The 27,807-nt window shown below is 46.9% G+C and overlaps 2 protein-coding genes across 8 annotated transcripts in view; one reads left to right on the forward strand and one right to left on the reverse strand.

Moving 5' to 3' along the window:
- ROCK2 (Rho associated coiled-coil containing protein kinase 2) overlaps positions 1-4,349 on the forward strand; it is a 169,950-nt gene extending 165,601 nt beyond the window's left edge. For 4 of the 6 annotated variants that reach the window (XM_033176544.1, XM_033176545.1, XM_033176546.1 and 1 more), the window contains one exon: positions 126-4,349. Coding sequence is in view for 3 of the 6 variants with exons in the window: in XM_033176546.1 (XP_033032437.1) it covers positions 126-129 (4 nt within the window). In the remaining 3 variants the exon portion in view is untranslated. The remainder of the gene's footprint in view (positions 1-125) is intronic. The other 2 variants (XM_033176550.1, XM_033176549.1) reach the window with 1 other exon arrangement.
- A 226-nt stretch (positions 4,350-4,575) lies between these two features.
- On the reverse strand, positions 4,576-27,148 carry SLC66A3 (solute carrier family 66 member 3). 2 transcript variants are annotated; one of them, XM_033176551.1, is made up of 7 exons: positions 26,831-27,148; positions 21,954-22,036; positions 21,808-21,877; positions 18,239-18,296; positions 11,334-11,454; positions 8,423-8,464; positions 4,583-5,700 (listed from the first exon to the last, which is right to left on the reverse strand). In XM_033176551.1, the coding sequence occupies exons 1-7, from the start codon at positions 26,971-26,973 to the stop codon at positions 5,609-5,611; spliced, it is 609 nt and encodes a 202-aa protein (XP_033032442.1). In that variant the 5' UTR covers positions 26,974-27,148; the 3' UTR covers positions 4,583-5,608. The 2 variants fall into 2 exon arrangements, with proteins under 2 accessions (XP_033032443.1, XP_033032442.1); XM_033176552.1 differs by lacking the exon at positions 8,423-8,464 and having other exon boundaries at positions 4,576-5,700.
- Between the last annotated feature and the right edge of the window lie 659 nt (positions 27,149-27,807).

Raw genomic sequence — 27,807 nt, forward strand, 5'->3', positions numbered from 1 at the left:
AAAAAACATAGTAGTTGGAAGACTGTATAGTTTAATAATGTGAATGGAATGCTTTTTCTAGGAATTTAACAATCTCTTAAATTATTTCACTGTATCAGCTAACTTTATTTTTTCTTTCTTTCCAGCTAACTGCCTTCTATGAAAGCAGTCATTATTCAAGGTGATCGTATTCTTCCAGTGAGAACAAGACTGAAATATGATGGCCCAAAATTTATTAAAAAGCTATATTTTCCTGAGAGACTGATACATACACTCATACATATATGTGTTCCCCTTTTCCCTGTAATATAAATTACAAATCTGGGCTCCTGTGAAGCAGCAGGTTGAACCAACAATCATTGGTTGATAGACTAAGGATATATGCAACTCTTCCAGACTTTTCCATAAAGCGCTCTTGGCAGTCACTCACACTACAATGCACACAAGGATTGAGAAGAGTTAAAGTCTAAAGAAAATGTCTTTTCTAGCTTCAACAGAGAGGTTTCACCAGCACATTTACCAGAAGAATCTGGGAATGGATTCCACTACAGTGATATTGACTGCATCTTTAAGAAGTGACCATTATACTGTGTATATATATAAACACACAACATATATATATATATATATATAGTACTCTAATACTGCAAGGTTTTTTAAACTTCCCACTTTATTTTTTTATACACATTAATCAGATATCATTACTTACTGCAGTTGCAACTATGCACTTGTATAAAGCCATAATGTTGGAGTTTATATCACTCATTCCTGTGTACCTGATGGAAGTTGCATGTTCATGTTTAAGCAGTTACTGTAACAAGAAGTTTAAAGTTAATTATATCAGTTTCCTAATGCTTCATGATAGGCAACTTGACCCATTTTGAATGCCTTAATTTAATTTTTTTTCAAAGTCTCAGCCCTTTCTGTATTAAAAAACAAAAAGTGTTTACCAGCTCTTAGGATGTAAACTAGCTTTGTGGAAGAGAAATCGTGCACTATTTTTACACATAAATAGTTATATCAATGTCAGCCTATTTTGATTAACAAATGTTTTTAAAATATTATTGGTTATAGAAACAATAATGGATGGTGTTGGAACTAATATATCCTTGATGTCTATTATTCATTCAACCCTTTTTACAGACCTCAGTATTAGTCTGACTACAAAATATTTTCTTTGCTTTAAATTTGCTGGCTACCCTAGATATGTTTTTATTCCTGGTAAAGACATTTGTGATTACATTTTCACACTTAAGATTCAAAAATTTTCCCAAATATAAAGAAAACTAAGATGGACTGTAGATACATTTTAAATATTTAAATATGATCCTCAGTCATACAGCTGTGTGTGGCAGTATTTTAGTACTGGGTTAAGAAAACTGGTAACTGGGAAGAAGTGGCCTCAAAGGCACTTAATTTGATTTTTATTTTTTAAATGCTGTCAAAGTTACAGTTTATGCAGGACCATTCGTGTTATATTCTCATGATCCCAGATAAGTGTTTTATACTGCAACAGTATGCAGCAATGGTAAGCATCAAGTTTTTGTTTTTTGTTTTTTTAAATTATGAAGTCTTTTAACAGTCTCTCTTTATATAAATACACACAGAGTTTGGTATGGTATTTAAATACATCATCTGGCCGGGCGCGGTGGCTCACGCCTGTAATCCTAGCACTTTGGGAGGCTGAGACGGGTGGATCACCTGAGGTCAGGAGTTCAAGACCAGCCTGGCCAACATGGTGAAACTCTGTCTCTACCAATATACAAAAACTAGCTGGGCATGATGGCGGTTGCCTGTAATCCCAGCTACTCGGGAGGCTGAGACAGGAGAATCGCTTGAACCCGGGAGACAGTGGTTGCAGTGAGCCAAGACCGCACCACTACACTCCGGCCTGGGCAGCTGAGCGAGACTCCGTCTCAAAAAAAAAAAGTTATCTAATATTTCGATGAAGGAAGTAGGCATTTTTCATTGATTCCCTCTGACATCAGTTAGAGATGTTTAAAGAGTTAGATCCACAATAGATAGTATTGTGGAAACTGAAGAGTAGCCACTGGCCTACTGATAGACTGAAACTGATTTTGTTATTCTTATGTTCTCCAGTCTGCACTCTGCTGTGCTGTCTGTGCTCAGACTAGATGTGCATGCCGTTTCCCTTGCAGGTGTGTTCTGCAGCTCTGGTTTTGGGGGACAGCTCTTTTTTAAGTAAGATTAAAAAATAAAAAATATATAAAATTTATATAGAATAAATATTTCCATTCATTAGAGTTGTTAAAAGGAGACTGAATTAATATTTTATATAAAGATTTTGTTACATTATGGGAGGTTCTATCCTATTCTGAATTGGAGAGTATATATATATATATATTTTTAATAAACTTTATTAAGGTGAAATAATTTCAAGTTTACACGAGTAACAAATATTTGAGTAAAAAAGGCAAAAGTTTAAATTTGGAATGCTGTATATATTAGAGAATATGAGGAATCATGGTGTGACCAACTGTACAAGGAAGATTCATATGAAGGTCTTAGGGGAAACATAATTCTGAAGGGTGAAAAAAAAATCTCTCCCATGGAGATTCTTCACATTATATGGTTTGACGTAAGGGTTTATAAGGTTGTTTGTCCAACTAATGAAAATGCGCTTAATAAAAAATTCTGGCCTTGGGTGAGAATTCGCTTTTTACCGCATTGCCGCTTTCACGTACATACATGAGTGCATGCATCTATAAATGTGTTTTCTTTCCAACACTTATTAAATATGAAACAACCTGATTTTGTGCTCGTTTCTCATTTTTCTTGAGGCCCTAAAGCTTCCAAGATAAATATTTATAAGACTAAAAGTTGCTTGTTCCTTCACACCTGATTTCTCCTAGAGCCATAAATACCTCCTATGGGGAACTAAGAAATCATGAATACTGGGATTTTCTTACTGGATTTTTTACTTTTGTGGGGATGACGAGACAGACGTGAAAGGAAAACTGGTGCCGATATTGCTGTTTAAATTAATGTATAGTGAAAGTTTTTAAAGTATTAATTTTAAAAAACCATGTTCTCTAGAAACAAATTTTAAAAATCTATATGAGAGTTTTAAAATGTTCTAGCTAACTAATGGATAAGCATACCAGTAAAGCCAAAATAAAGGTTAGTGCTTTTAAAACTAACCTGTGTTAGAGTTACATGAATCCGGCTCTAAAGTATCTATTTTGCATCCATTTATCTATAGATCCTAAACAGAAATACTCTAGGTTGCTACACTACAGTTTTAAGAAGTTATGCTGCGGCTGTTATTCTCTTCTAGGATTCTGGTGGTAAAGTAGAGAAACTCGGACACTGTATTAACCTTATTGAAACATGCTTTAAATCGTGTCTAAAATCTGATTTGAGCAAGTCACTGCCGAGCTTCTCAGTCTGCATTGACACTGCTACTGACTCACCTCTCCTTCCCTGGAATAAGGCTTCAGCTTCCCTATGTTGTGAAGGCACCATTTGTAAGCACTTTGAGCATAAGCACTGTGTGGCAGCGCTGGGTATCATGCTTGGGTCTCTCCCTGACTCCCATCCCCGTGATAATGAGTTTTGTTTGAAATTGTAATAAGTAACGAACTGCATGGTTTAGAAAATCATAACTATTTGATCAGCTGTCCCCTCTGAACAAAAATTGCACCCCTTTTTTAAAGTTTTGTTGCATCTTTGTAGTAATGTAATTGTATTTCATGCCTGCTTTTTATAAAAAAAAAATAAAATAAATGGAGACATAAGCATTTTCATACTTCTCCTGTGAAACAGTCCTGGAATACGGCAACTTTTCTAAAGTTTACCCAAAACATTTGCTTTCTCTTTAGGATGGGTATAAACAGTGGGATGAGGATAGTAAATAAGTCTTATAACCAAGGCTATAGACTTGTGATTTTTCTGCACTATGATTTAATTCATGGAGGAATACCAAATTTCAACCAGGAGCCTATCTCTGATTTGATTTGGGTGTTTTAAGATGCACACAAATATAACAAACTCATTTGAATTGGTGAGGATAAGGAAAAGAGGCAGGATGTCTGTTTTGTCAGGAAATAGTGTGCTGAGAAAGTGTTTTCTAGGGCAGTTATTTGCTATATGATCTTGGGCAGGTTATTCACTCTGAGCCTCAGTGTTTTCATCTGTAAAATGGAGATTGTGTCTACTTTACAGGATCACTGCCAGATTAAGTATGATCATGTGTGTAGAATGTCTGAAATGGCTCCAGTGTTTGTTGCCTTACAACGGGGGAAAAACAGACCTCGTCACCTAAGTTAAGTATGCTTTTAAAGGAGTTGCTTTAAGCAATGATAAAGTACTAATGTTATCTAAATAAAACATTTGTTGGAATAAAAATCATGTAATTTGTATTGATGCTAATGGTCAGATTATAACAGCAAATGAAAAAAGATTAACTTGGATGTTTAAAAATATGAAATCTGTAATTTTAAGAATGAATAATTGTTTTTAGATACCATGTTCCTCTTCCTGTTGGTCCCAAGCAGTAGTTCTAAAAGGATTAACCAGTTCATTTAAAAACTATACCTTACATAAAATAGTCATATTAATGATTGACAGTTTTAAGACTCAGCAGAATTCAAAATAAGAAAATTTATTTTGCATAGGAAACAATCTCTGGTAAACATCATTACTGATATAACAAAACAATGCCTTCAATTAAAGGGGGAAAGTGAGTTTTTAATTAGAGTTAATTTAGAAGAAAATACAGTATATAATAACATCATATTTAGGGTAAAAATACTAGAATGTGAAAAAAATCCCTAAGAACTGGACAGAACCTACCTAACAACACCCTTTACTGTATATGTTTTCAGTAGACAAAATGTATTTTGTACCAGATTCCAGCAGTGGTAATTATATAGTTGTGGCCCTTTAAAAAATGGCAACATTGTCCTCGAAGCAGAAAGCTTACCGGGATTTCCTCATGGAAAGTAGAGATTGCAGCTAATCCTAGTACCTTTTGTTAGGAATTACTTAAGGCACAGTGCGAAGTTGAAGGACTATTTTGGTACAAACTCAAGCCAGTTACATGTGTGCTTGCCTTGGTATCCTTGCTAGAGCACGTGCAGGTGTAATACTGTATTATATAAAACAAAGCCACCCTGTTGTATCTATGTTACAATTAAACATCAGTCCCAGAAGGTGAACCCTAGTCATTTATTATAGGTGTCTACCTCTGACTTGGAACAAAATGGCACTCCGTTCCTGTTCATTTTTGTCATGGAGAGGATTTATTTCCTAAAAGATTCTGAAAGCCAACAAATCGATGTAGTTCTTCATATAGAACTTAAGAGTAAGGGTCAAAATGGCCTCAAAATGGGCTTCGTGGATGACTTCCAACAGTCCCCGGCCTTCTCAGCACTGCAGATGTCTGAGCACTACCGTAACCTAACGAAGGAGGGAAATTGGTATTTTTAAACAAGTATTCAAGTGGCTCTTTCAAGTCTAAAGAAGCCTTTGGCTTCAAAGATTATAAACTGATTTACTAAATGTATAAAATTTATGAAATTTACTAAATGTATTAATTTAGCAAAGAGCTTCTTTTTCCTTTGGTTCAGTTACTCAGAATCCACTGTGTAAAGGAATAATGTATCCATCATTCAGCCTTTATAGCGGTCTTCCGGTAGCGAAATACTGTCACTGTTACCCATATATTTAAAGCCAGCATGATCACAAAACGTGTAAGAACTGAAATTAAAAAAAAAAAGTGTATTAAAAACCATCTTCACAATATAGAGCAAAACCACCTCCTGCTCAAAGTGTAAGCCTAAGTAAAGCTTCACCCCCAACCCCCAAAATGAACAATTTTGGTTCCAGGTATTTCTGGGGAAATGATCTTCCTATCATAATGACTACTTTCGGCCCCTTGGCCCGAATTCATAAATAGTCATTTATCGGCCGGGCGCGGTGGCTCAAGCCTGTAATCCCAGCACTTTGGGAGGCCGAGACGGGCGGATCACGAGGTCAGGAGATGGAGACCATCCTGGCTAACAGTGAAACCCCGTCTCTACTAAAAAATACAAAAAAACGAGCCGGGCGAGGTGGCGGGCGCCTGTAGTCCCAGCTACTCGGGAGGCTGAGGCAGGAGAATGGCGTAAACCCGCGAGGTGGAGCTTGCAGTGAGCTGAGATCCGGCCACTGCACTCCAGCCCGGGCGACAGAGCGAGACTCCGTCTCAAAAAAAAAAATAGTAATTTATCATCTTAAGTGCTCAATTGATAGTAATGTGGCTCTGGCTAAGAAGGGTTACAACTTTTTTTTCCTTTTTTTTTGGAGACAGTCTCACTCTGTCACCCAGGCTGGGGTTCAGTGGCCTATCTCGGCTCACTGCAACCTCCACCTTCTGGGTTCACGTGATTCTCCCGCCTCAGTCATCAGGAAGCTGGGATGACAAGCGCCTGCCACCACGTCTGGCTATTTTTTGTATTTTTAGTAGAGACAGGGTCTCACCATGTTGGCCAGGCTAGTCTCAAACTCCTGACCTCAAGTGATCTGCCCAGCTTGGCCTCCCAAAGTGCTGGGATTACAGGCATGAGCCACCACACCTGGCCTAAGAAGGGTTATAACTTTTAAAAATCCCTTTATAATCCCTTTATTCAGCTGAAGTCCTGAGGGTGCTGCTATGTCAGAACATTCCATGTTAAGCAAGGGTGGTTTAACATTCTGTTAAGATCATCCTGAAAAACTGGCCCACATAACAAGGCATATTTTATATTCAAGTAAGCATGAAAATGTGTCTCTTTATGGAAAAATAAAAATACATATACATAACTTTAACAGTGACTTCACTTCTATTGTAAGGTACAGATAAAACTCCTGATAAATAGGTTAATGAGATTTAAGATATCTTTGCGTTTGTAAAACACATGTAAGATTTTAGCTACACTGTTTTCAAAAAGTTATTCCCAAGCTGGGCGCGGTGCGCACACCTGTAAACCCAGCACTTTGGGAGACGGAGGCAGGCGGATCACCTGAGGTCAGGAGTTCGAGACCAGCCTGGCCAACATGGTAAAACCCCGTCTCTACTAAAAGTACAAAAATTAGCCAGGCATAGTAGTGCATGCCTGTAATCCCAGCTACTCTGGCAGGAGAACTGCTTGAACATGGGAGGCAGAGGTTGCAGTGAGCCAAGATCACGCCATTGCACTCCAGCCTGGGTGAAAGAGTGCGAATCCATCTCAAAACAAAACAAAACAAAAAAAGTTATTCCCAGATACACTGATCACTTTCAAGAATAGCTGTCATAGATAAGAAATAAGTCACAATTAGAACAATCTTGATCTTTTAAACTTAATTTCTAATGTATAGGTTTTGTTGTTTACTTGTGGTTTGACTCTCCTTTCCATGCTGAGAATTCAAATCCTGTGGAAAGACCCAAGCCTGTCTTCCTTCCCATTTCCCACTTGATCAAAGTTTATGCTTTGATCGGAACAATTTTAGTCCCACCATCAGAACTGACAAAAAGTATTCGAGTAAAGGTATAACCTCCAGGAAGAGACTAACAAACATATCTCTGTTCTGAAGCACTATTTCTCAAATAATAATTAGCTCATTTAAAAGGTCTACATGCTGGGGACATTTTCTGATCTTCACAGGTGACACCCATCTGTTCTAATCATTTTCCAAAGATGTATAATATATGCTTGATTTGGGAGTTGAAAACAGCCTAAGGAATTACTAAATTATTTTGTGGTTAACCAAAGTACTTCCTCTTCCATGACAGCTTTTTCTTTTAAAGAAACAGAACAAGAACGTAGTCCATTGGTGACACCACTTCCCTGCTTCAAAGCCTCCAGAGGCTTCCTACTCTTTGTGGGCAGTTCTTGTAGGCCCTGAATACTTGGGCCACTGCCAGCCTCGCGCCCTTCCTCTCCTGAAACTCACCCGCTTGTCACTGTCCCCCTGCTCTCCGCACTCTAGCCCTTTGTCCTTCACTCATGACCTTCACATGCTGCTCCTTGTTAGGAGTCTGGCCTCCCCCAGCACCCTTTCCTCTGGCTAAACCTCTACTCATCCTTACGATTGCTCTTCTTCAAATTAATCCGCCCGGCTCCTGCAAACTAGGCCAGGTTCTCCTTAGATGCTCATCCTGCCCTACTCTTCCAAACCATGTTCCATTAGAATTCAATAGAGAATTGTGTGATTACCTCATGTCCAATTCCACTGCTTAAGTAGAAGTTCCATGGAGATAGGAATCTATTATCTTGTGCATATTCTATCCCCTGTACTATAAGGAGAGGCTTAATAATAAAAATGGTTACCAATAAGACTAGGAATACATTGTTGCCATCTTCTAAATCTGTAATCCAATAGAGCCAAGTCCATTCATTAAGCCCTAAGACAGTTTACAAATGAAGGAGGCACAAATAGCACAAAACTCAAAAAGGAAGTGAGAATATATTTTGCTTACTTGTAAAATCATTGGTGGTCATTAAAGTTGTGATTATTCTTGCTGTAAAAGAAAACTTGCAGCAATAAGTAACTTGCCTCTCAGACATTTTGGGGTTTAGCTAATAATGTCTTTCCCTTTTAATATCCCAATATATATTAACCATTTCTTAATTATTTTTATTTTTTACCAATATATATTAACTATTCTTGATAGAGTTTGGTAGTACAGAAAACTAAATAGTGCTGTATTTTGTAATTACATAAAAACTAGCCATGCCGGATTTCCTGAGGTCAGGAGTTCGAGACCAGCCAGGCCAACATGGCAAAACCCTGTCTCTACTAAAAATACAAAAATTAGCCAGGTGTAGTGACAGGCGCCTGTAATCCCAGCTACTCAGGAGGCTGAGGCAGGAGAATCACTTGAACCTGGGAGGAGAAGGTTGCAGTGAGCTGAGATCACGCCAATGCACTCCAGCCAGGGCGACAGAGCCAGACTCCATCTCAAAAACAAAAACAAAACAAAAACCAGCCATGCATCCTACCCCAATGGTTTTGAAACTACTCATAAGGGAGGGTACCTAGAAGGTACTTGAGCGCTGCCCACGGAAACTCGGAAAGACTGCGCTCCCTTCCACTGTCTTCTGTGCTAACCTGCAACCCCCAACCCTCCAAAAACAACTCAATAATTCTCAGTTACAAACTGAGCCTCTGGGTAGTTTTATTTAAAGAAAGGCTCCCACTAATTAAAAACAATGTTTTGGCCAGGCGCAGTGGCTTGCGCCTGTAATCCCAGCACTTTGGGAGGCTGAGGCAGGTGGATCATGAGTTCAGGAGTTCGAGACCAGCCTGCCCAACATGGGGAGACCCCCGTCTCCACTAAAAATACAAAAATTAGCCGGGTGTGGTGGCCGGCGCCTGTAATCCCAGCTACTTGGGAGGCTGAGGCAGGAGAATTGCTTAAAACCGTAAGGCGGAGGTTGCAGTGAGCTGAGATTGCGCCACCACACTCTAGCCTAAGCAAAAGAGCGAAACTCCATCTCAAAAAACAAACAATAAAGGTTTTCAAATCACTGATTTCTATCCTTGCATTTTATAGATAAGGAGACTGAGGCCCAGAAAAAGGGAAGATTTTTCCAAGGGTTTAACTAGAACTATTTTGTTTAGTTCATTTGTGTGCTATAGCCCTTTACTTAGTAAACATTTAGGAAACTGGAGTAACAGTTTAAACCGACACACGAGCGCAGAGAGCGGCATGACTTGGGAGTTAGAGAAGACCACTGCCTGCAGCTCAAGGTATGCCTTTCCCAGCCCAATACCAGCCCATCAAAACCCCTCTCTGCTAACACATTCTGCATGTTGCACATAATGACATAGTAGTTTTTTGGTCTTACCTTCCAACTAAACTGCAAGCCCCTGAAAGGCAGAGGCCAAATCCTATAAAATGTTTTGTTGACACATTTGATAAACCAAGGCTTTACACACAGACACCACATAAATAGCTGTTGATTAAATCATCATTTAAATAAAATAAATCATGTAAGTAGAAGACTTCAGTCAGGGAAGCGGCCACCAAAGTACTCTCAAACTTTTTAAAAGGCTGTTAATAACCACACATCTGCCAAGGGTTAATGACCAAAATATGTAAGAAACTCAAATGAAACAATTAAAAAATGGGCAAAAGATCTGAATAGACGTTTCTCCAAAGAAAACATACAGGGCCAGGTACAGTGGCTCACACCTGTAACCCTAACACTTTGGGAGGCTGAGGTGAGATGAACACTTGAGCCCAGTAGTCTGAGACCAGCCTTGGCAACATACTGAGACCCGTCTCTACAAAACATTGGCTGGGGGCGGTGGCTCACGCCTGTAATCCTAGCACTTTGGGAGGCCAAGGCGGGTGGATCACTTGAGGTCAGGAGTTCAAAACCAGCCTAGCCAACATGGTGAAAATCCGTCTCTACTAAAAATACAATTAGCCAGGCATGGTGGCATGTGCCTGGAATCCCAGCTACTCGGGAGGCTGAGGCAAGAGAATCGCTTGCCTTGGAGGCAGAGGTTGCAGTAAGCCAAGATTGCACCACTGCACTCCAGCCTGGGTGACAGAGCAAGGCTCTGTCTCAAAATAATAATAATTAATAATTAGCCAGGTGTGGTGGTATGTGCCCATACTCCCAGCTACTTGGAAACCTGCAGTGAGTGAAGATCACATCACTGCACTCCAGCCTGTGACAAAGCGAGACCCTGTCAAAGAAAGAAAGTCTTGATTTTAAGACATAATTAAGACAAGCAACTTGTTGAATATAAAGCCCAGCAGCCATGGCTGGAGACACTGGCCCTTTAAGATGCAGAAGAACCATGACAAAATCTACTTAAAATATCTAAAACTAGTAAATCCAGCTAATGTGACAGCTCTGAATTATAAAAATGTTTCTACCTATATATACCATATATGTATTTTAGGAAGTTTTTGTAAGAATCCAGATGAACAGTGAACATTTTAAAGTTAAGACCAAACAATGTGGCTGCTGAAAATCTCCATCACTACACATTTTATTCATTCTCAAAAGCCACTGTTCATCTTTTAAAACCTGTTATATTCAAATTTTTAAGATAAATTAGTGCATTCAATATAATCAACCTCTTCATCTTTTCAAAGAAGAGAGAACTAATTAATATCAGGCCAGATTTTTGGAGAAAAATACGCTTTCATTTTTTTTTTCTTGGCAACTTAGATCTTACAGAAAATGGAGAACACTTTGCATTAAATCATCTTTGTAAACATGGATACACTTAGGAGGTTCTAGCTGAACAGCTATTTGTAAAGCAGTAAAGCGCCAGGGACCATGTTACTTCAACACCAACTTAACACCCTACTAGGTAGACACTTGGTGCCACCAAAGGCCTCCCCACCATCTGAGTCCGGTCCTTACTTGCACAGGTATAGGAAGAGAGGCTCCAAGTCAGCGCACTCACGGTTCCCGAGTCTCTCGTCTTCCACAGACACTGGAGCTGTGCAAACTTACTGGCCGCACTGATGAAAGTACATAGATTCTGTTTGCAGATAAAATGTGAGAAAGTCATGAGTCTATTTGTTAAAAAAGCAAAAGAGGCCTGGGCACAGTGGCTCACACCTGTAATCCCAGCACTTTGAGAGGCCAAGGCGGGCGGATCACAAGGTCAGGAGATCGAGACCATCCTGGCTAACATGGTGAAACCCCATCTCTACTAAAAATACAAAAAATTAGCTGGGCGTGTTGGCAGGCGCCTGTAGTCCCAGCTACTTGGGCGGCTGAGGCAGGAAAATGGCGTGAACCCGGGAGGGGAAACTTGCAGTGAGCTGAGATCCAGCCACTGCACTCCAGCCTGGACACCAGAGTGAGACTCCGTCTCAAAAAAAAAAAAAAAAAAAAGAGCACCAAATACTCAAAGCACTTTTGAAGCCAAATTTTCAAGTCAAAATAATAACGGATTTGTACAAAGTTGAAACCTAACTTTGGTGAAAAAGAATGCAATAGTGAGACATTTATTTATTTATTTTGTTTGTTAGTTAAGACAGAGTCTCACTCTGTCGCCCAAGCTGGAGTGCAGTGGCACAATCTTGGTTCACTGCAACCTCCTCCTCCCAGGTTCAAAAAATTCTCCTGTCTCAGCCTCTCGAGTAGCTGGGAGTACAGGCACGCGCCACCACGCCTGGTTAATTTTTGTATTTTTAGTAGAAACAGGGTTTCGCCATGTTGGCCAGGCTGGTCTCAAACTCCGGACCTCAGGTGATCCGCCTGCCTTGGCCCCCCAATATGTTGGATTATAGGCGTGAGCCACCACGCCCAGCTTAAGACGTTTATTTATAACTCACAGATTCCACCATGCAGTGGGTAACTAATTGCCAGGGCTAGTTTGAAGTTGGGAATGAGAAAGAATCAATGCATGGCCACAGAGGTTCATCTATCCACACCTCCAATAAGAAATAAGTACTGAGGGGCCAGGTGCGGTGGCACAGGCCTGTAATCTCAGCACTTCGGGAGGCTGAGGCAGACAAATCACAAGGTCAGGAGTTCGAGACCAGCCTGGCCGACATGGTGAAACCCTGTCTCTACTAAAAACAGAAAAAAATTATAGCTGGGTGTAGTGGCGGGCGCCTGTAACCCCAGCTACTCGGAAGGCTGAGGCAGGAGAATCGCTTGAACCTGGGAGGCAGAGGTTGCAGTGAGCTGAGATCGCATCGCTGCACTCCAGCCCTGGCAACAGAGTGAGACTCCGTCTCAAAAAAAAAAAAAAAAGGAAAAAAGAAGTACTGAGATACTGTGCTTTAGAGCTTGGGGAAAACTATGCTGTTCTGAACTGACAAACGTGAAGTCTAGCAGCAAGCTGTGGCGCTTCAGCCCTGAATTCCTGGCTCTTCTGCTAGTCTGTGTGGTGGTGCACTCAGGCCTCTGCTCTACGGTGAGGAAGTGAGCCTCACAAATCAGCCTGCTGCTCTGCACAGCATCCCCCACGCTGACCACCACCAGCCCTGCCAGCACCAGTCTCTTCAGCAGCTGAAACTGCAGTCTCTGGGTTGAGTGTAGGCCGAAGGGAGATGAGGTGACACCTGGGAGACCAGTTAAGACTAATGCAGTCACCTGGGTTTGTACGAGGGCAGTAGAAACAGATGAGGTGAGAAATGTTCAGGTTCCGGATATATTTCCAAGGCAAAGCCAATAGGATTTGCTGAGGGAGGAGTAGTAATAGGATGTGAGAAAAAGAGAAATCTGGCTGGGCGCGGTGGCTCACGCCTATAATCCCAGCACTTTGGGAGGCTGAGGCAGGTGGATCACGAGGTCAAGAGATTGAGACATCCTGGCCAACATGGTGAATCCCCGTCTCTCCTAAAAATGCAAAAATTAGCTGGGCATGGTGGCACGCACCTGTAGTCCCAGCTACTCGGGAGGCTGAGGCAGAAGAATCACTTGAATCTGGGAGGTGGAGGTTGCAGTGAGCTGAGATCATGCCACTAAACTCCAGCCTGGTGACAGAGCAAGACTCTGTCTCAAAAAAAAAAGGAAAGAAAATAAAGAAAGGAAAGGAAAGGGAAAGGGAAAGGGAAAGGGAAAAGGAAAGGAAAAAAAAGAAAAAGAGAAATCCAGGAATCCAGGGTGATTCCAAACTCCAGTGTTTCTGGCCTTTGCTGTGGAAGAACGGAGTTGCCATTAATTGAGACAGATTAAGATGAAGGAGGGAGAGGGGCAGGGTGGGAGATCAGAAACCCAGTTCTGGACACACAAGGTTGGAGAGGCTCACTCGCCAGGCAAGGGTAGCCAGTGGTTGGCTGTGAGGTGTGTTGGAGCCCTGGAAACACTGAAGTCAGGAAACTGAGGAGGAATCAGTAAGGACACAGAAAGGATCAAGGGGAAGGGACACTGGGGAGCAAAGCATCCTGGAAGCCAGGTGGGCAAAGCGATTCAAGGAGGAGTCTGTGGGGAAAAGAGAGATCAGACTGTTACTGTGTCTATATAGAAAGAAGGAGACATAAGAGACTCCATTTTGTTCTGTATTTGAGATGCTGTTCATCTGTGATCCTACCCTCAACCTTGTCCTTGCAAGAGACGTGCTGTGGTGACTCAAGGTTTAACGGATTTTGAGCTGTGCAAGGTGTGCTTTGTTAAACAAGTGCCTGAAAGCAGTATGCTTGTGAAAAGTCATCACCATTCTCTTAATCTCAAGTACCCAGGGACACATACACTGCGGAAGTTCGCAGGGACCTCTGCCTAGGAAAGCCAGGTATTGTCCAAGGTTTCTCCCCATGTGATAGTCTGAAATATGGCCTCGTGGGAAGGGAAAGACCTGATCATCCCCCAGCCTGACACCCGTGAGGGGTCTGTGCTGAGGACCAGTGCAAGAGGAAAGAAGCCTCTTGGTAGTTGAGATAGAGAAAAGCATCTGTCTCCTGCCAATGGAACATCTCGGTGTAAAACCCGATTGTATGTTTTGTTTACTGAGAAAGGAGAAAACCGCCTTAGGGCTGAAGGTGGGACGTGCTAGCGCAATGCTGCTCTTTATGCACTAAAAAGGTTTATGGAGATGTTTCCATATGCATATCAAGCACAGCACTTTTCCTTAAACTTATTCATGTCACAGAGATCTTTATTCATATGTCTTACTGCTGACCTTCTCCCTACAATGATCCTGTTATCCTGCCACTTCCCTTTTTCTAAGATGGCAAAGATAATGATCAATAAATACTGAGGGAACTCAGAGACTGGTGCCCACACGGGTCCTCTGTAAGCTGAGCGTCGGTCCCCTGGGCCCACTTTTTCTTTCTCTATACTTTGTCTCTGTGTCTCATTTCTTTTCTCAAGTCTCTCGTTCCACCTAACAAGAAACGCCCACAGGTGTGGAGGGGCAGGCCACCCCTTCAGGAGTCCTGATCGATGGCGTCAAAAGCTACCGAGATATGAAGAAGAGGAATGAGAACTGGTCACAGGCTCTGGCATGAATGAAAGCCGCTGGCCTTGACAAGAGCAGCTTGTTTACCTTCTGTCTCCCCAGGAGAAGGAAAGCTCACGGGGACACTCAGTCTGCTTCCTGCTGGGTCCCCAGGACCTGTGACAGTGCTGGCACCTGGCCAGCACTCAACAAATCCTTGCTGAGGGAATAAATCCTTAATAATAACGCAGTTTGGCAAACGTGATGATAAAAGTGCACCCAGGGTGACTTGGGAGGACAGAAAGGGTTACTTGAACAAGGAAGAATTATGGAGAAGGGAGGCCAGGTGCAGTGGCTCAAGCCTGTAATCCCAGCACTTCAGGAGGCCAAGGCGGGAGGATCACTTGAGGCCAGGAGTTCAAGACCAGCCTGACCAACATGGTGAAACCCCATCTCTACAAAAAATACAAAAATTAGCCAGCCATGGTGGCATGTGCCTGTGGTCCCAGCTACTCAGGAGGCTCAGGCACAAAAATCGTTTGAACCCAGAAGGCAGAGGTTGCCGTGAGCCGAGATCACACCACTGCACTCTAGCCTGGGCAACAGGGTGAGATTCTGTATCAAAAGAAAAAAAAAAAAAGGAATTATGGAGAAGGGAACCACAGGAAGTGCTCTTGGGCAGAGGAGTTGACCAAGGACCTGTGGCCAGGCCTGTGGCAGGATTAAAGTCACCCTGGGAGCTAGGTGCAGATGGCTTGGAGGATGGCTAACCCCAGGCAGGAAGACCTGTGAGGAGAGGGGGCTCTTGTACAATCAGGAGACCTGGACAGAGCAGAGGAGGGAGGACTGCAGGGGAGGGCTTGCGCCAGAGAACTAGCCAGAACATAGGCTCGGCAGGGTGGCAAGGAGTCAGTGCAGGCTGGGAAGAGCTGAGGAAGCTGGCTTTGTTCACACACATTGGGGCCCCAGACCACATTATGACACACTCGTGCTGAACACAAGCTTGCCTGCTAGATATTCTACCAGATTCATCTTTCAGGAACAAAACCATCTTTACAATCCTGAAACAGTGTTGGTTTGGGCCCTAACCGAGCCCCGGAATGTCTTATCACATCAATTCAATTGCAGACTATGAAATTTTTCTGTAAAATAGAGTCTAGTCGAGGAACAGGACTGGAAAGGAGAAGGGATGCTTAGCTGTTATGGGGATCATGTTCAAGTACTTTAATCATTTTCTTGTGAATAAACCATGTGTATATGAATTATCAATTTAACCAGGAAAGCCCAGTTTAGGACTTTTGGAGGAATGATCTTGGGTACCTGCATTTGAAAGCCAAAAAACAGAACATTCTACAATGCAGATTTTCCACTGATTCAAGCAGCATCCGCTCCTCTCTAGGATTCTGGAGTTTTGCTACCATGTGTGAGCTCTGAAGGCCCTGCTGGTTCTCCTGCACTGGGGCTCTCCATGACTCTCAGATCTGGGCCACCTTGTGCCCTGGGCCCTGGCACCTCAGAGCAGGTGCATGAGGAACACTCATTGAGTCAGTGAAGGAGGGCTACGGGCAGACACAGCACAGAGCCTGGTGTTCAGCCCTCGCATGATAAAGGAAAGAATCAAAATTACATTTCATGAAATGTTACATCATCAGTGTGTGGTTAGACTAGACGACTACTGCTAAGGGTACAGAAGAAACACCAAGAGCTGTTGTTGTCTTTTACTCCTGAGTGTGATTCTTTTGTTTTCTTTTGTTTCGTATTTGAAACGGAGTCTCGCTCTGTTGCCCAGGCTGGAGTGCAACGGCTTGATCATGGCTCACTGCAACCTCCACCTCGTAGGTTCAAGCAATTCTCCTGCCTCAGCCTCCGGAGTAGCTGGGATTACAGGCACGCGCCACCACGCCCAGCTAATTTTTGTATTTTTAGTAGAGATGGGGTTTCGCCATTTTGGCCAGGCTGGTCTCAAACTGCTGACCTCAAGTGATCCACACACCTCAGCCTCCCAAAGCGCTGGGATTACAAGTGTGAGCCACTGCACCCAGCCATTCTTGACAAGCCTATATCTCAACATTGCTGGAAGGATGTTTCCTGAGGGGTGAAGGCTCACAGCTGCTGTATGGGAGCTAATCACCCCCAAACTAGAACCACCCCAACTCAATCAGTAGTAGGAGCTACTAAGAACAGAGAGAACAGAGAGAACAGAGAGAAGGCTCATTTACAGGGTTGCGAGATTTGGCCAAAAAAAAAATACAGAACATCTAGTTAAATTTAAATTTCAGATCAACAACAAATAACATTTTAGTACAAGCATGTCCCACGCAATATTTTGTTTGTTTGTTTTTTGAGATGGAGTCTCGCTCTGTCACCTAGGCTGGAGTGCAGTGGCATGATCTCGGCTCACTGCAAGCTCTGCCTCCCGGGGTTGAAGCGATTCTCCAGACTCAGTCTCCCAAGTAGCTGGAATTACAGGTGCCCGCCACCATGCCTGGCTAATTTTTGTATTTTTTTTTTTAGTAGAGAATGGGGTTTCGCTTGTTGGCCAGGCTGGCCTCGAACTGCTGACCTCAGGTGATCTGCCTCGGCCTCCCAAGGTGCTGAGATTACAGGCGTGAGCCACCACGCCTGGCCCCATGCAATATTTTGGACATACCTGTACTGAAAAAGTGTTCCTTTTTAATACGGCAACCCTACTTATTTGCTCTCCAAAGAAACAGGGTTGAAATGTAACAGAAATTTAACAGAGAATCTTGTCCACAGACAAGATGCTGGGGGAAAGGGGAAAGAAATTCATGAGTGTAGGTGTGGCAGGCAGTGCCCTGTGACCACCAGTTAGTTCTCCTCCTTCTTTTCTCATTGGGTGGAAATGTTCACTTCTGTCACCTTGGAGAGGTCTGTGGTCAAACACATCCTGAACCACCCTCAGAAGCCCTTGGAAATTTTCGGCCCTGAGCCAAGTATGAAAATAAGTCAGCCCTTCTCCAGGACAAGGCCAACATGCCATTATGAACCTAAGAAGAAGCTCATTAACTGATGCTCAATTCTTCATTCTAAAACTGTTAGTGGCCGGGTGCCTAGGCTCAAACCTGTAATCTCAGCACTTTGGGAAGCCGAGGTGTGTGGATCACCTGAGGTCAGGAGTTCGAGACCAGCCTGGCCAACATAGCGAAACCCTGTCTCTACTAAAAATACAAAAAGTAGCTGGGCATGGTGGCACATGCCTGTAATCCCAGCTACTGGGGAGGTTGAAGCAGGAGAATCCCTTGAACCCAGGAGGCAGAGGTTGTGGTGAACCGATTGCGCCATTGTACTCCAGCCTGGGCAACAAGAGCGAAACTCCATCTCAAAAAAAAAAAAAATACATATATATATGATCTATCAAGTTCTCTCCAAGGTAGCTTATTCCTCCTACTGTCTTTTCAAGCACTATACTCACCATGGCCAGGTCTATGATCCACTTCTGCAGAGCGAGGACGAACCAAGAAGACACCAGTCTTACCAAGTGTTAAGGGACACAGCAGTGGGTCGCCCACATCCCCGCCACCCTCCCATCTCACATATACAAACCAAGACCACAGAGAGCTGCACATGGAAGTCAGGTGGGTGGGAGAGGGGGACATGCTACCAGAATCTGCCAGATTTGGAAGGGATGAAAAGGGTTGCAAGTGAACACCTGCTGGGAGTTCAAAAGAACAAAAGCAGGTTACGGAAGAGAAATACAAAGACACCCACACTCACGGACTGCTCCCGACGACTGGGAACATTCATAGTGGTTTTCACTGACCACTTAATTCCAGACCATGCAGACATCTCCAATTCACGGTCAAAAGCTAAGCACTTAAAAGAGAAGTCCAACATTATAAAGCAGGAATGTTCTGCAAAATTGGTGTGATGTGAACTTCTGTTTACTGACTTCCACCTTTCCCACTAACTCCACTGCAGTTGGGGTGGGCAATGCTGGGAGTCAGGCATGTGCACTGAGCTCGGTGACGCCACAGGAATAGAGGCCAGCTAGGGAGCTGAACAAGCACCCAGGAGACAGCGGCCAGGGCTGGAAGGGGACTGCCAAGAGTCTCTGGAGTGGCCTTGGGAAAGTCACTTTCCATCTTTCCACCTTGATTTGCTTATCTGTAAAATGGACTCAACATTCCTTACTCTATCTACCTCCCAAATGCCTAAAAGCACGTAGCACCGATTCAAGAGACTGCTATTATTATAATTTCAAACATTAATTAAATGAAGATACTGAAACAATGTGCGGTGCTAAAAGTCAGTGGAACTAAATACTCACAGCCTGGTCAACACCAGAAGGTAGCTCGAAGCTGGCTGGATAGAATCCCGTTTTGAAAACACTAACTCAATTTTGAAACCTAACTTTTGTGACTCCTCCCCCAACCAACGCTGTTCCATCCCACCTCATTCTGTGTATTCGGAACATACATTTTATAACATTTGACCAATAGTAGGAGCTCCTAAGATCCTACAGATGATTTAGTTGTAGGGTTGCCAGATTTCACAAATTAAAGTACAGGACACTCAGTTCAATTTGAATTTCAGGTGGAAAATAAATAACTTTTCCCAAGTTATTTATTGCTGTGAGACACCATGCTTGAATCATTTTTTTTCTTCTTTTTTTGGAGCACTAGGGAATCCCACTATGTTGCCCAGGCTAGTCTCAAACTCCTGGCCTCAAAAGATCCTCCGACTTTGACCACCCAACCCACTGGGGTTACAGGCATGAGCCACCATACCTGGTCAATAATTTTCAGTAGAAGTATATCCCATGCAATATTTAAAAGTATTCCTTAATATGGTAACCCTATTCTTTTGCTCTCTGTAAGTCGCAACCAACAGGAGATTATAAGCATCTTGCTGATACTACGGACTCGCCATCAGCCTCCAGCTATGTGGTACCTCCCAGTGCCACCAGTACCCAAGTTTTCTAATCTGCGGACTCACCATTTGCACAAAACTGATGCATTTTATTTCAAAAGTAAATCATGTAACTCTTTTCATCTTCAAAGTACCGTTTACCAGTACTTTAACCAGCTGGGACTGACCGTGAGGTGTTGAGGTGCAGTACAGCTGTGCAGTCCCTCTTTCTGCAGAGAAAAATGGAGGCGGCAGAGCTTACCACTCGGGGAAACAGCAGAGGGTCAGGACTCAGCCAGAACCCAGCTCCCTCCACCGACATGGGCTGCAGAGCCTCGCTTCTGGTAAAACCACCACAATGGCCCTGTCATTTACTCTGCTTGACTGTGTTTCTGGTACTTCTAGCTTCCACAACAACCCTAAAACATAGGCATTATGATCCCACGTCACAGATGGGGGACGCGCAGTTTATGGCGTATGCTGAAGCCACCGCTGTGGTGGCAGGGACCTGTCCTGTCTGGCTCCAGGCCAGCTGTTTCCCACCACTCCGCACCCACAGTCTCACGGCCTGCGCTTAGGTCACTCAGGCCACAGGCCTGGCTCTGCTCTCCTTCCTCTGCTCGGAAGAGGGCATGGGAAGAAACAGCTCAGGACATTTCACAGATGTGGCAGGACAGGCTGACAGCTAGTGCCATTCAAAACACTTTCTTGGGCCAGGAGTGGCGGCTCATGCCTGTAATCCCAGCACTTTGGAAAGCCAAGGTGGAAAGATCGCTTGAATCCAGAAGTTCAAGACTAGTCTGGGCAACACACCGGGACCCAATCTCTAAAAAAAAATTTTTTTTAATTAGCTGGGCATGGTAGCATGCACCTGTAGTTCTAGCCACTCAGGAGGCTGAGGCGGGAGGATTCCTTGGCCCCAGAAGTTCAAGACTGCAGTGAGCTATAATTCAGCCACTGCACTCCAGCCTGGGTGACACGGTGAGACCCTGACTCTTAAAAAAAAGGTTAAAACATCTTATAGCTTGGGCAATATAGTGAGACCCCCGTATCTACAAAAAATTTAAAAATTAGCTGGGTGTGGTGGCATGCTTCGATAGTCCAAGCTACTCGGGAGGCTGAGGCAGGAGGATCGCTTGATCAAGACGATCAAGCTTGACCAAGAAGGTCAAGGCTGCTGTGAGCTTTCATCCCACCACTGTAATCCAGCCTGGGCCACAGAGCAAGACCGCCTCAAAACAAACAAACAAACAAACAACAACAAAAAACACTCTCCTGGCTTTTTTTTTTTTTTTTTTTTTTTGAGACAGAGTCTCCCTCTGTCTCCCAGGCTGGAGTGCAGTGGTGCCATCTTGGCTCGCTGCAAGCTCCGCCTCCCGGGTTCACACCATCCTCCCGCCTCAGCTTCCTGAGTAGCTGGGACTACAGGTGCCCACCACCATGCCCGGCTAATTTTTTTGTATTTTTTGTATTTTTAGTAGAGACGGGGTTTCACCTTGTTAGCCAGGATGGTCTTGATCTCCTGACCTCATGATCCGCCCGCCTTGGCCTCCCAAAGTGCTGGGATTATAGGCGTGAGCCACTGCGCCCGGCCTCTCCTGACTTTTTAAGGAGTGTGACTAGCGAGTCTTTACAAAGAGAACTGAAGTGAAGCCTCACCCTCATTCACAGGAAGTGCCACTGAGCGGGGACACATCTGTGAGCTGACCAGGCTTCCACTGCAAGCCTCCGGGCCACCGACTGCCGCTCAGACCTCAGGGCTCAGCCTCTAAGCTAACGTCTTGAGAGGCGCCGGATACTCTCATGATTGTTTCCAATCCTTGGGGGACATTATCAGGCAGGAAGAAATGTCTCGGATGAACTAATGCAGCTGGACGATGCTGCACTTAGCAGGGGTGGACTCGACCCATCTGCCTTCTACTCGGCCTGCTGGCACCGCCCAGGGCATGCTGGTCTCAGAGGGGCAGCAGGGGCTGTACTGAGGGCATCTCTAGTGTACACTGACGCATTTACATTTGGGATTCTTTTTTTTAACCAAAAAATAACACATCTGGTAAAGGAGTCTGCTTCACAATGCATACTATTCACAAATAACACCCGTCCCCACTGCTGGCTCAGATTCGGAAAGGATACACAGCGATGTAAGGAGTGGCCTGCTTCACGTTCCCGTTAAAATGAAAGATACACAGCAGGAGGATGACATCTGAAACAGAGAGGCTCCGAGTGAGGGAGAAAGGGGAGACCCGCAGCAGCCCGCCGGACAGGGAAGGGGCTGTTACCTTGTGCGATGAGAATGGGGTACTCCAGGTAGGTCAGCGGCGGGTACCCATAGTAACACTGGTACCGGAGAAACACCAGGAACCTGGAAAGAGGAGGGCACATGTCCACATGGCTGCCCCAAAACGCAGCTGTCGGGGCCCGGCGGGCACCCGGAACACAGGTCAGTGTGCCGAATCCTCGCAGGGGTGGTGTGGGCACCCCAGTGTGAAAGAGCAAGGTTTAGAACAAAATAGATGGAATTCAGTTGAATCATCTGTACAATTTTTGGAGCATTTAGAACTTAACTGGGCACTGGGCCATAGTGCAATACCCACGACCTCTATACAGTGCCTTGAGATGGTCACTTACAAAGGATTTTTACAGAAGGCAAATCCCTGAGCAGGAGTATGAGACTGGGCCTTCTGGGCCCACGCTTGCTGGCCTGCCTCCCACGTTGGGCTCTCACGGATCCCAGCAGCTGCCCCTCAGCTGCTGCACCCATCTGCCCTCCACTCTGAGAAGCCACAGAGGCACAAGGGTCCGAGGGGCCGCAGCCATCCCTGGATGGGGGTCTGTAGCCATGTTTTAAGAGTTAGAACAGCACCTGGATGGTCCAGTTGCCTTCTAGAAGAGCTGCCTGGTTGAGAGGGCAGTGGGGGAAAAGCACAAAGAACCACCGTCAATTTCACTAAGATTCCAGCGGTGAGGATGCTGCAAAGACCCCAGGGACCCACCTTCTCAGAAGAAAAGGCAGAGCTTCCTGCCTCCCCCTCACACCCAGCCGTCTCCTCCCTCAGGACCGGAATCCCCGTGGTCTCCTGGGGCTGTCTGTCCCATCACCCAGCTTCGTGGCTCCCTCCCTCTCACCTGTGTGTTCAGACCACTCAGGTCAGGAAAAAAGGGGAGCAGGAACCACAGGACTTCAATGCACAGGAGGGATCCCCCAGGGTCTCCAATCGCCTAAGCTGGGAAGGAATCCTGGAAAAGCCCGGTTCACAAACAGGCTGTGCCTCCCTAGCCTGTTTCTGATAGTGCACAACTTAGCTGGGGGCGGAGTCGAAGGAGGTCACAGTGTCGCCCTGAGCACGAGGGCCTCCCGCAGGCCTGGTCCCCGAGTGGAGGCCCCACCATGACCAGCAGGGTCCCCACCTCCAGCTGACTGCAGACCCTCTGGATGCTTTGCAGCTGGGCCACCTCCCAGCTTCAGGGATAAGCGGTGCCTCTGCCCCGCCCTGCCCTGCCGCAGGGACTCTCCTCCTGCCAGCCTCCTGAGCAGCCCTCTCTGTTCCCCTGTGAGATTGAGCCCAGAGGGGCTGGCAGAGCGGGAGGCTGCACCCCAGCCCCTCTGTGGGGCCACAGCCAGCCGCTGAGTGCTGCAGAACAAAAGCTATGGAGGTCTTCACCATTGAACTAACGGTGTGCTGACCCTGGGACGCAGCCACAGTCCGCAGGCCAGGCCTGAGAACCTGGGGATGTCAGAGCCTGTTCTCACCTCCAGGGGTCATCCATGCTGGCCTCCACATCTCACAGACCACTTAGGGAAACGGAGGCCCAAAGACACCAAGAACATACCAGATGAAGAGCCTGGATTTCCCGATGCTGATCTGGACACAGCCGTTGCTGCTCCTGCAGGTTTTGTCATCTACTCCCTGCTTTCCCTGGGACTCAAACTCCCCCAGACCCTCCCTGGAGCCTAGGGAGGTGGGGGCAGTGTTTTCCTTTAGTTTCTAATGTTTCTTTTTGTTTTTTTTGAGATGGAGTCTTGCTCTGTCACCCAGGCTGGAGTGCAGTGGCGTGATCTCAGTCACTGCAACCTCCACCTCCCGGGTTCAAGCGGTTCTCCTGCTCAGCCTCCCAAGTAGCTGATACTACAGGTGTGTGCCACTATGCCTCACTAATTTTTGTGTTTTTAGTAGAGATGGGGCTTCACCATGTTGGCAAGACTGGTCTTGAACTCCTGACCTCAGGTGATCTGCCCATCTCGGCCTCCCAAAGTGCTGGGATTACAGGCGAGAGCCACCATGCCTGGCCCTTTAAAGTTTATTTTAATAAATAATCGCTACAATGCTCATCATAAAATCATGCTGGCCGGGCATCTGACACAGACCCATTTGTCTCCATTCCCATCTACTCCATGCAACCGTTGGAGTTTTCTCCCTCGACACCTGCTAGAGGGTTAAACAAAACATATACCCCTACCCAGGCTGGGGGACAAGTGATCTGGAGCACTTGGTGGGCTCCAAAGGCATCCTACCCAGAGGCCAAGGTTCTACAGCCTAAGGGTCCATGGAAGGCTGCAGGCAGGGCAGGTCCTATGTGCTCCAGGAGGCTCCTGGCTGCAGACAGCAGGGAGGCAGAGCCCTGCAGGCAGGGCAGGAGGCCGCCAGCAAGGCCGAGAAGCAGCAAGGTTGGGAACCAGGGAGGGGGAAGGCCCTAGCTACAAGGAATGCCCGGGGGCGGCAGAGGCAGGTCCCTGGACGGCAGAGGCAGGTCTCTGGACGGCAGAGGGAGGTCCCTGGGCAGAGGCGCCTGCCCTTCACATCAAGCCACACTAAAAAGGCTTTTCTGGCGTCACTAAGACACACTTCATGCTCCAATTGACTCAATGCTCTCAAAACTGGGAAATGGAGACCCAAAGAGGGCCCGTGACGTCCAGACGGCTGACTGCGACAGCCCTGGAGTTCCTTCTGCTCTAACTCTGGCTGCTGCCGGATCTGGTCAGGGGCCCAAGGCCCAGCTGGCAAGCATGGCCAGCCCCAGGCGGGCCTCCCAGGCAAGGCTGGGAAGGGCATGAGGGAGGCAGGCAGGTAGATGGGAGGGCCAGGACCCTGCTGGGCTACCCAGCCCGCTGCTGCCCCGGGCTCCTTACCTCCCTAACTCAGGTTCTCATTATCTGGGGACAAAAACAACACCTACCTCCTAAGGTTGCTGTAAGGATTAAATGAGATTATAATTCATGATAATTTATACAATGCATAGAGTCAACACATGGAATGCTCAGGCAGTGCCACATTATAACAAACAGCTGGCGGTATGGAGATCAAATCTATTGGAACTCAGCAAGGGTAGAGCCTTAATCCCTTCCAGCCTGCCTTCCAGGTGAGGCTGGCACTGCAGCTGGGCCCTGACACAGCCAAGCCCATGTACAGAAGTCTGTGTGCCTGGCCCTGGCCCTGGCTTGGAGGCTGCAGAGCTGGTGCACCAACCCTGACAGAGCCCCCTTTACCTGTAGTGATCAACAGCAAGACCCTTAGACAGGCCAGAAGGGATGGCAGCAAGCCGCTGCCCCACCCAACTTGGGCTCCCATGCCCAGGAAGATCCTCCCACTGCCAGAGGTCTGGCTTTCACTAAGGTGAGCTGGGACTAAGGTAAGCTGGGAGAGGTGACAGCTGACAGATTTAATATGAGCCCTCACCTACATATCTCTGAGGGTTTGTGTTTTTCAAGCAATGGTGCAAAGGTGGTGGAAATGCAGGCCTAGGGGCTGGTGGCAGGAGGGAATCTATGAACTCTACAGACCGCCTGGCTTCTTTTCCGTCATGGGTCCAGCTTCAGCTTCCCCAGCTCGGGGACCTAGCAAGCAGCCAAGGCCAAATCCCGCTCTTGGCTTTCATGCCCTTGTCCCCTCTCCCACCTGAGTGGTCACTGCAGCCACTTCCAGCCTGTGTCCTCTGCCACAGCCTCATCGCTCCAGCCTCTCTGCTCCCAGCCTTGCGGCGGCACCAACCTGAAACGCACGCTGCCTGCCTCCCCTGGTTGCCTCTCAACCCTGCCATCCAGCCTGGGACCACCCTCCACACCCCACAGGGCAGAGGCACTCACAAGCCTGGAAGAGGTCACAGCCCCACCCACTGCAAAGCTTTCCCAGACATTTCCCCTCAAAGTGCCCCATTGGATGACTGTGCCCAGGGCCGGGCTCCATAGGGCCGGCGCGGAGTCCAGAGCCTGAGTGGGGTCCCTCACCCTCCCACACTTGAGGTCTCCTCTTTCTCCCCCGCACCCATTGGCTTCTTCCCATCCTGTATCCCGCACCCTCCACCCCGCCCACCTTGCGCTCCAGGACAGCTTGTGTGGAGGACCAGCCTTCAGACCCCACTGGGTGATGGCGGGGAGCAAAGTGGAGGGCCTGGCCTGGCCAGGGGCAAGGGGCGAGATCACTAGGTTCAGGTATGTGTTTTCCTATTGTTGGGGCTCAAAAATAATACCTCAAAAGTTTGGTGCTCTGGCATGATGAATACTTTGAATAGGAAGGCCTTAAAATCTGCCTCAGAATCAAGGACTTAATGACCTCTCCGTCACCCCTTCCCAACTGCAGAGACTCTCCAACGTCCTTATAAGATGGCTAAGGAAACTTCTTTCTATAAGAAATGCAATTGTCTTAAGACCCTCTCCCAAGGAATCTCATTAAATAACCAGGAAAGGTTCCCCACCAACCACCGGGAGAAGAGAAGAGATTCAGCCATTCTTAGTTCAACCCCTTATTTCACAGGTGAGGAAACCGAGGCCCGAAAAAGAAGCCGAGGGTCCGTGGTGAATTTAGGGACAAAGAATATGACAGCCTCGAGGTGCAAATGGCCTTGCTCAGGGCCAGCAGGTTTTGTCACTAGCGCACCGAGGGCTGCCTCCGCTGGGTCTCTTTCCTCATCTGTAAAATGGGCGTGCACAGGCAATTCGTGCCATGCGGGGCTTGGTGAGAAACAATGTAAGCGGGTGGCGGGTGGCCCTGGGAAGAGCACCCCGAGCCCCTAGGCTACCTAGTTCACCCTCGGCCGCCCAGCTGCGACGCCGGCGTGCAAGGATCATCCCCGCCCTACTTCGAGCCGAGGCTCTCCCGGGCTCCCAGCGGGCAGCAGCTGCGAGGGGGAAGGAGGCAGCCCCGGTCGCCCCGGGCCTTACCCTGCCAGCTCCAGAAGTAAACTCGGAAGGCTGAGACCCCGCGCGCTGCGCGCCGCTAGCACAGCGGAGATCTGCGGCAGCTTCAGCGCGGCGCACACGCCCAGGGTGCTCCAGTTGCACAGCCCCAGCAGCGCCGCCTCCATAGCGCCCTGGGTTTGGGCACCGGGGCGGCGGCAGCGGGAAAGTACTGCTCAGCCTCGGCGGCGCAGCTCTGCCGAAGCCTTCCGCCTTCCCGGGATCCGCCCGAGACCGTCCAGCAAGGGAACGCCCCTCCGCCCTCCGCCTTGCTCCGGGTCCTCCTCGCTCCGCTCCTCCCCTGGACGCACCCCGCCCCCTGGCCCGCCTCGCCTAATCCGCCCGGACTCGCCCCGCCCACGGGCCCGCCTCCCACCCGCCCGGGATCGCTCAGTTCTCGGACCCGCCTCACCTCGCCCCGCCCCCAGATTCGCCCCTCCCGGTCGGCCTCACCTAGCCCAATCCCCTGGCCAACCTCGCTCCGCCCCGTCCCTCCTCGCTCCGCCTCCTGGCCAACCTCGCCTCGCCCCGCCCCTCCTAGCCCCGCCCGCGGGACACTGTCCCACCCTGGCGTGCTGGCTCCGCCGGCAGCTGCTTCGTTTTTCCGCGTTCTTGCGATCCGATAGTTTAGCAGCCGCCGGGAGCCACCCCAGAGGTCCGGCTTTTCACGGATTGGGTGGACCGGGAGGCAAACGGGCACCCCCTAGGGGGATGGGCCATTCTGCGAGATTTTTCCCTCCCTACAAGTGTTTTAGTTTCTCTCACTAAGCATTTCAGTAGTTAAAGCCTCCTGCTTAAGGGCTTAAGGGCTGGGTGCACCCTCCCGATTTTACAGGTGGGGAAAGGGGCTGGAGAGGCTCTCCGGGACCAGAGCCCCGGGGTCACCTCATTCGTGCCCTTTCAGAGCACGCGGCCTGTCTCCAGTCTGGGACGGAAGGCTTCCCGGCTTCCCTCCTAGCGGC

Source organism: Trachypithecus francoisi, unplaced genomic scaffold (assembly GCF_009764315.1).
Source record: "Trachypithecus francoisi isolate TF-2019V2 unplaced genomic scaffold, Tfra_2.0 Lachesis_group17, whole genome shotgun sequence".
NCBI lineage: Eukaryota > Metazoa > Chordata > Mammalia > Primates > Cercopithecidae > Trachypithecus > Trachypithecus francoisi.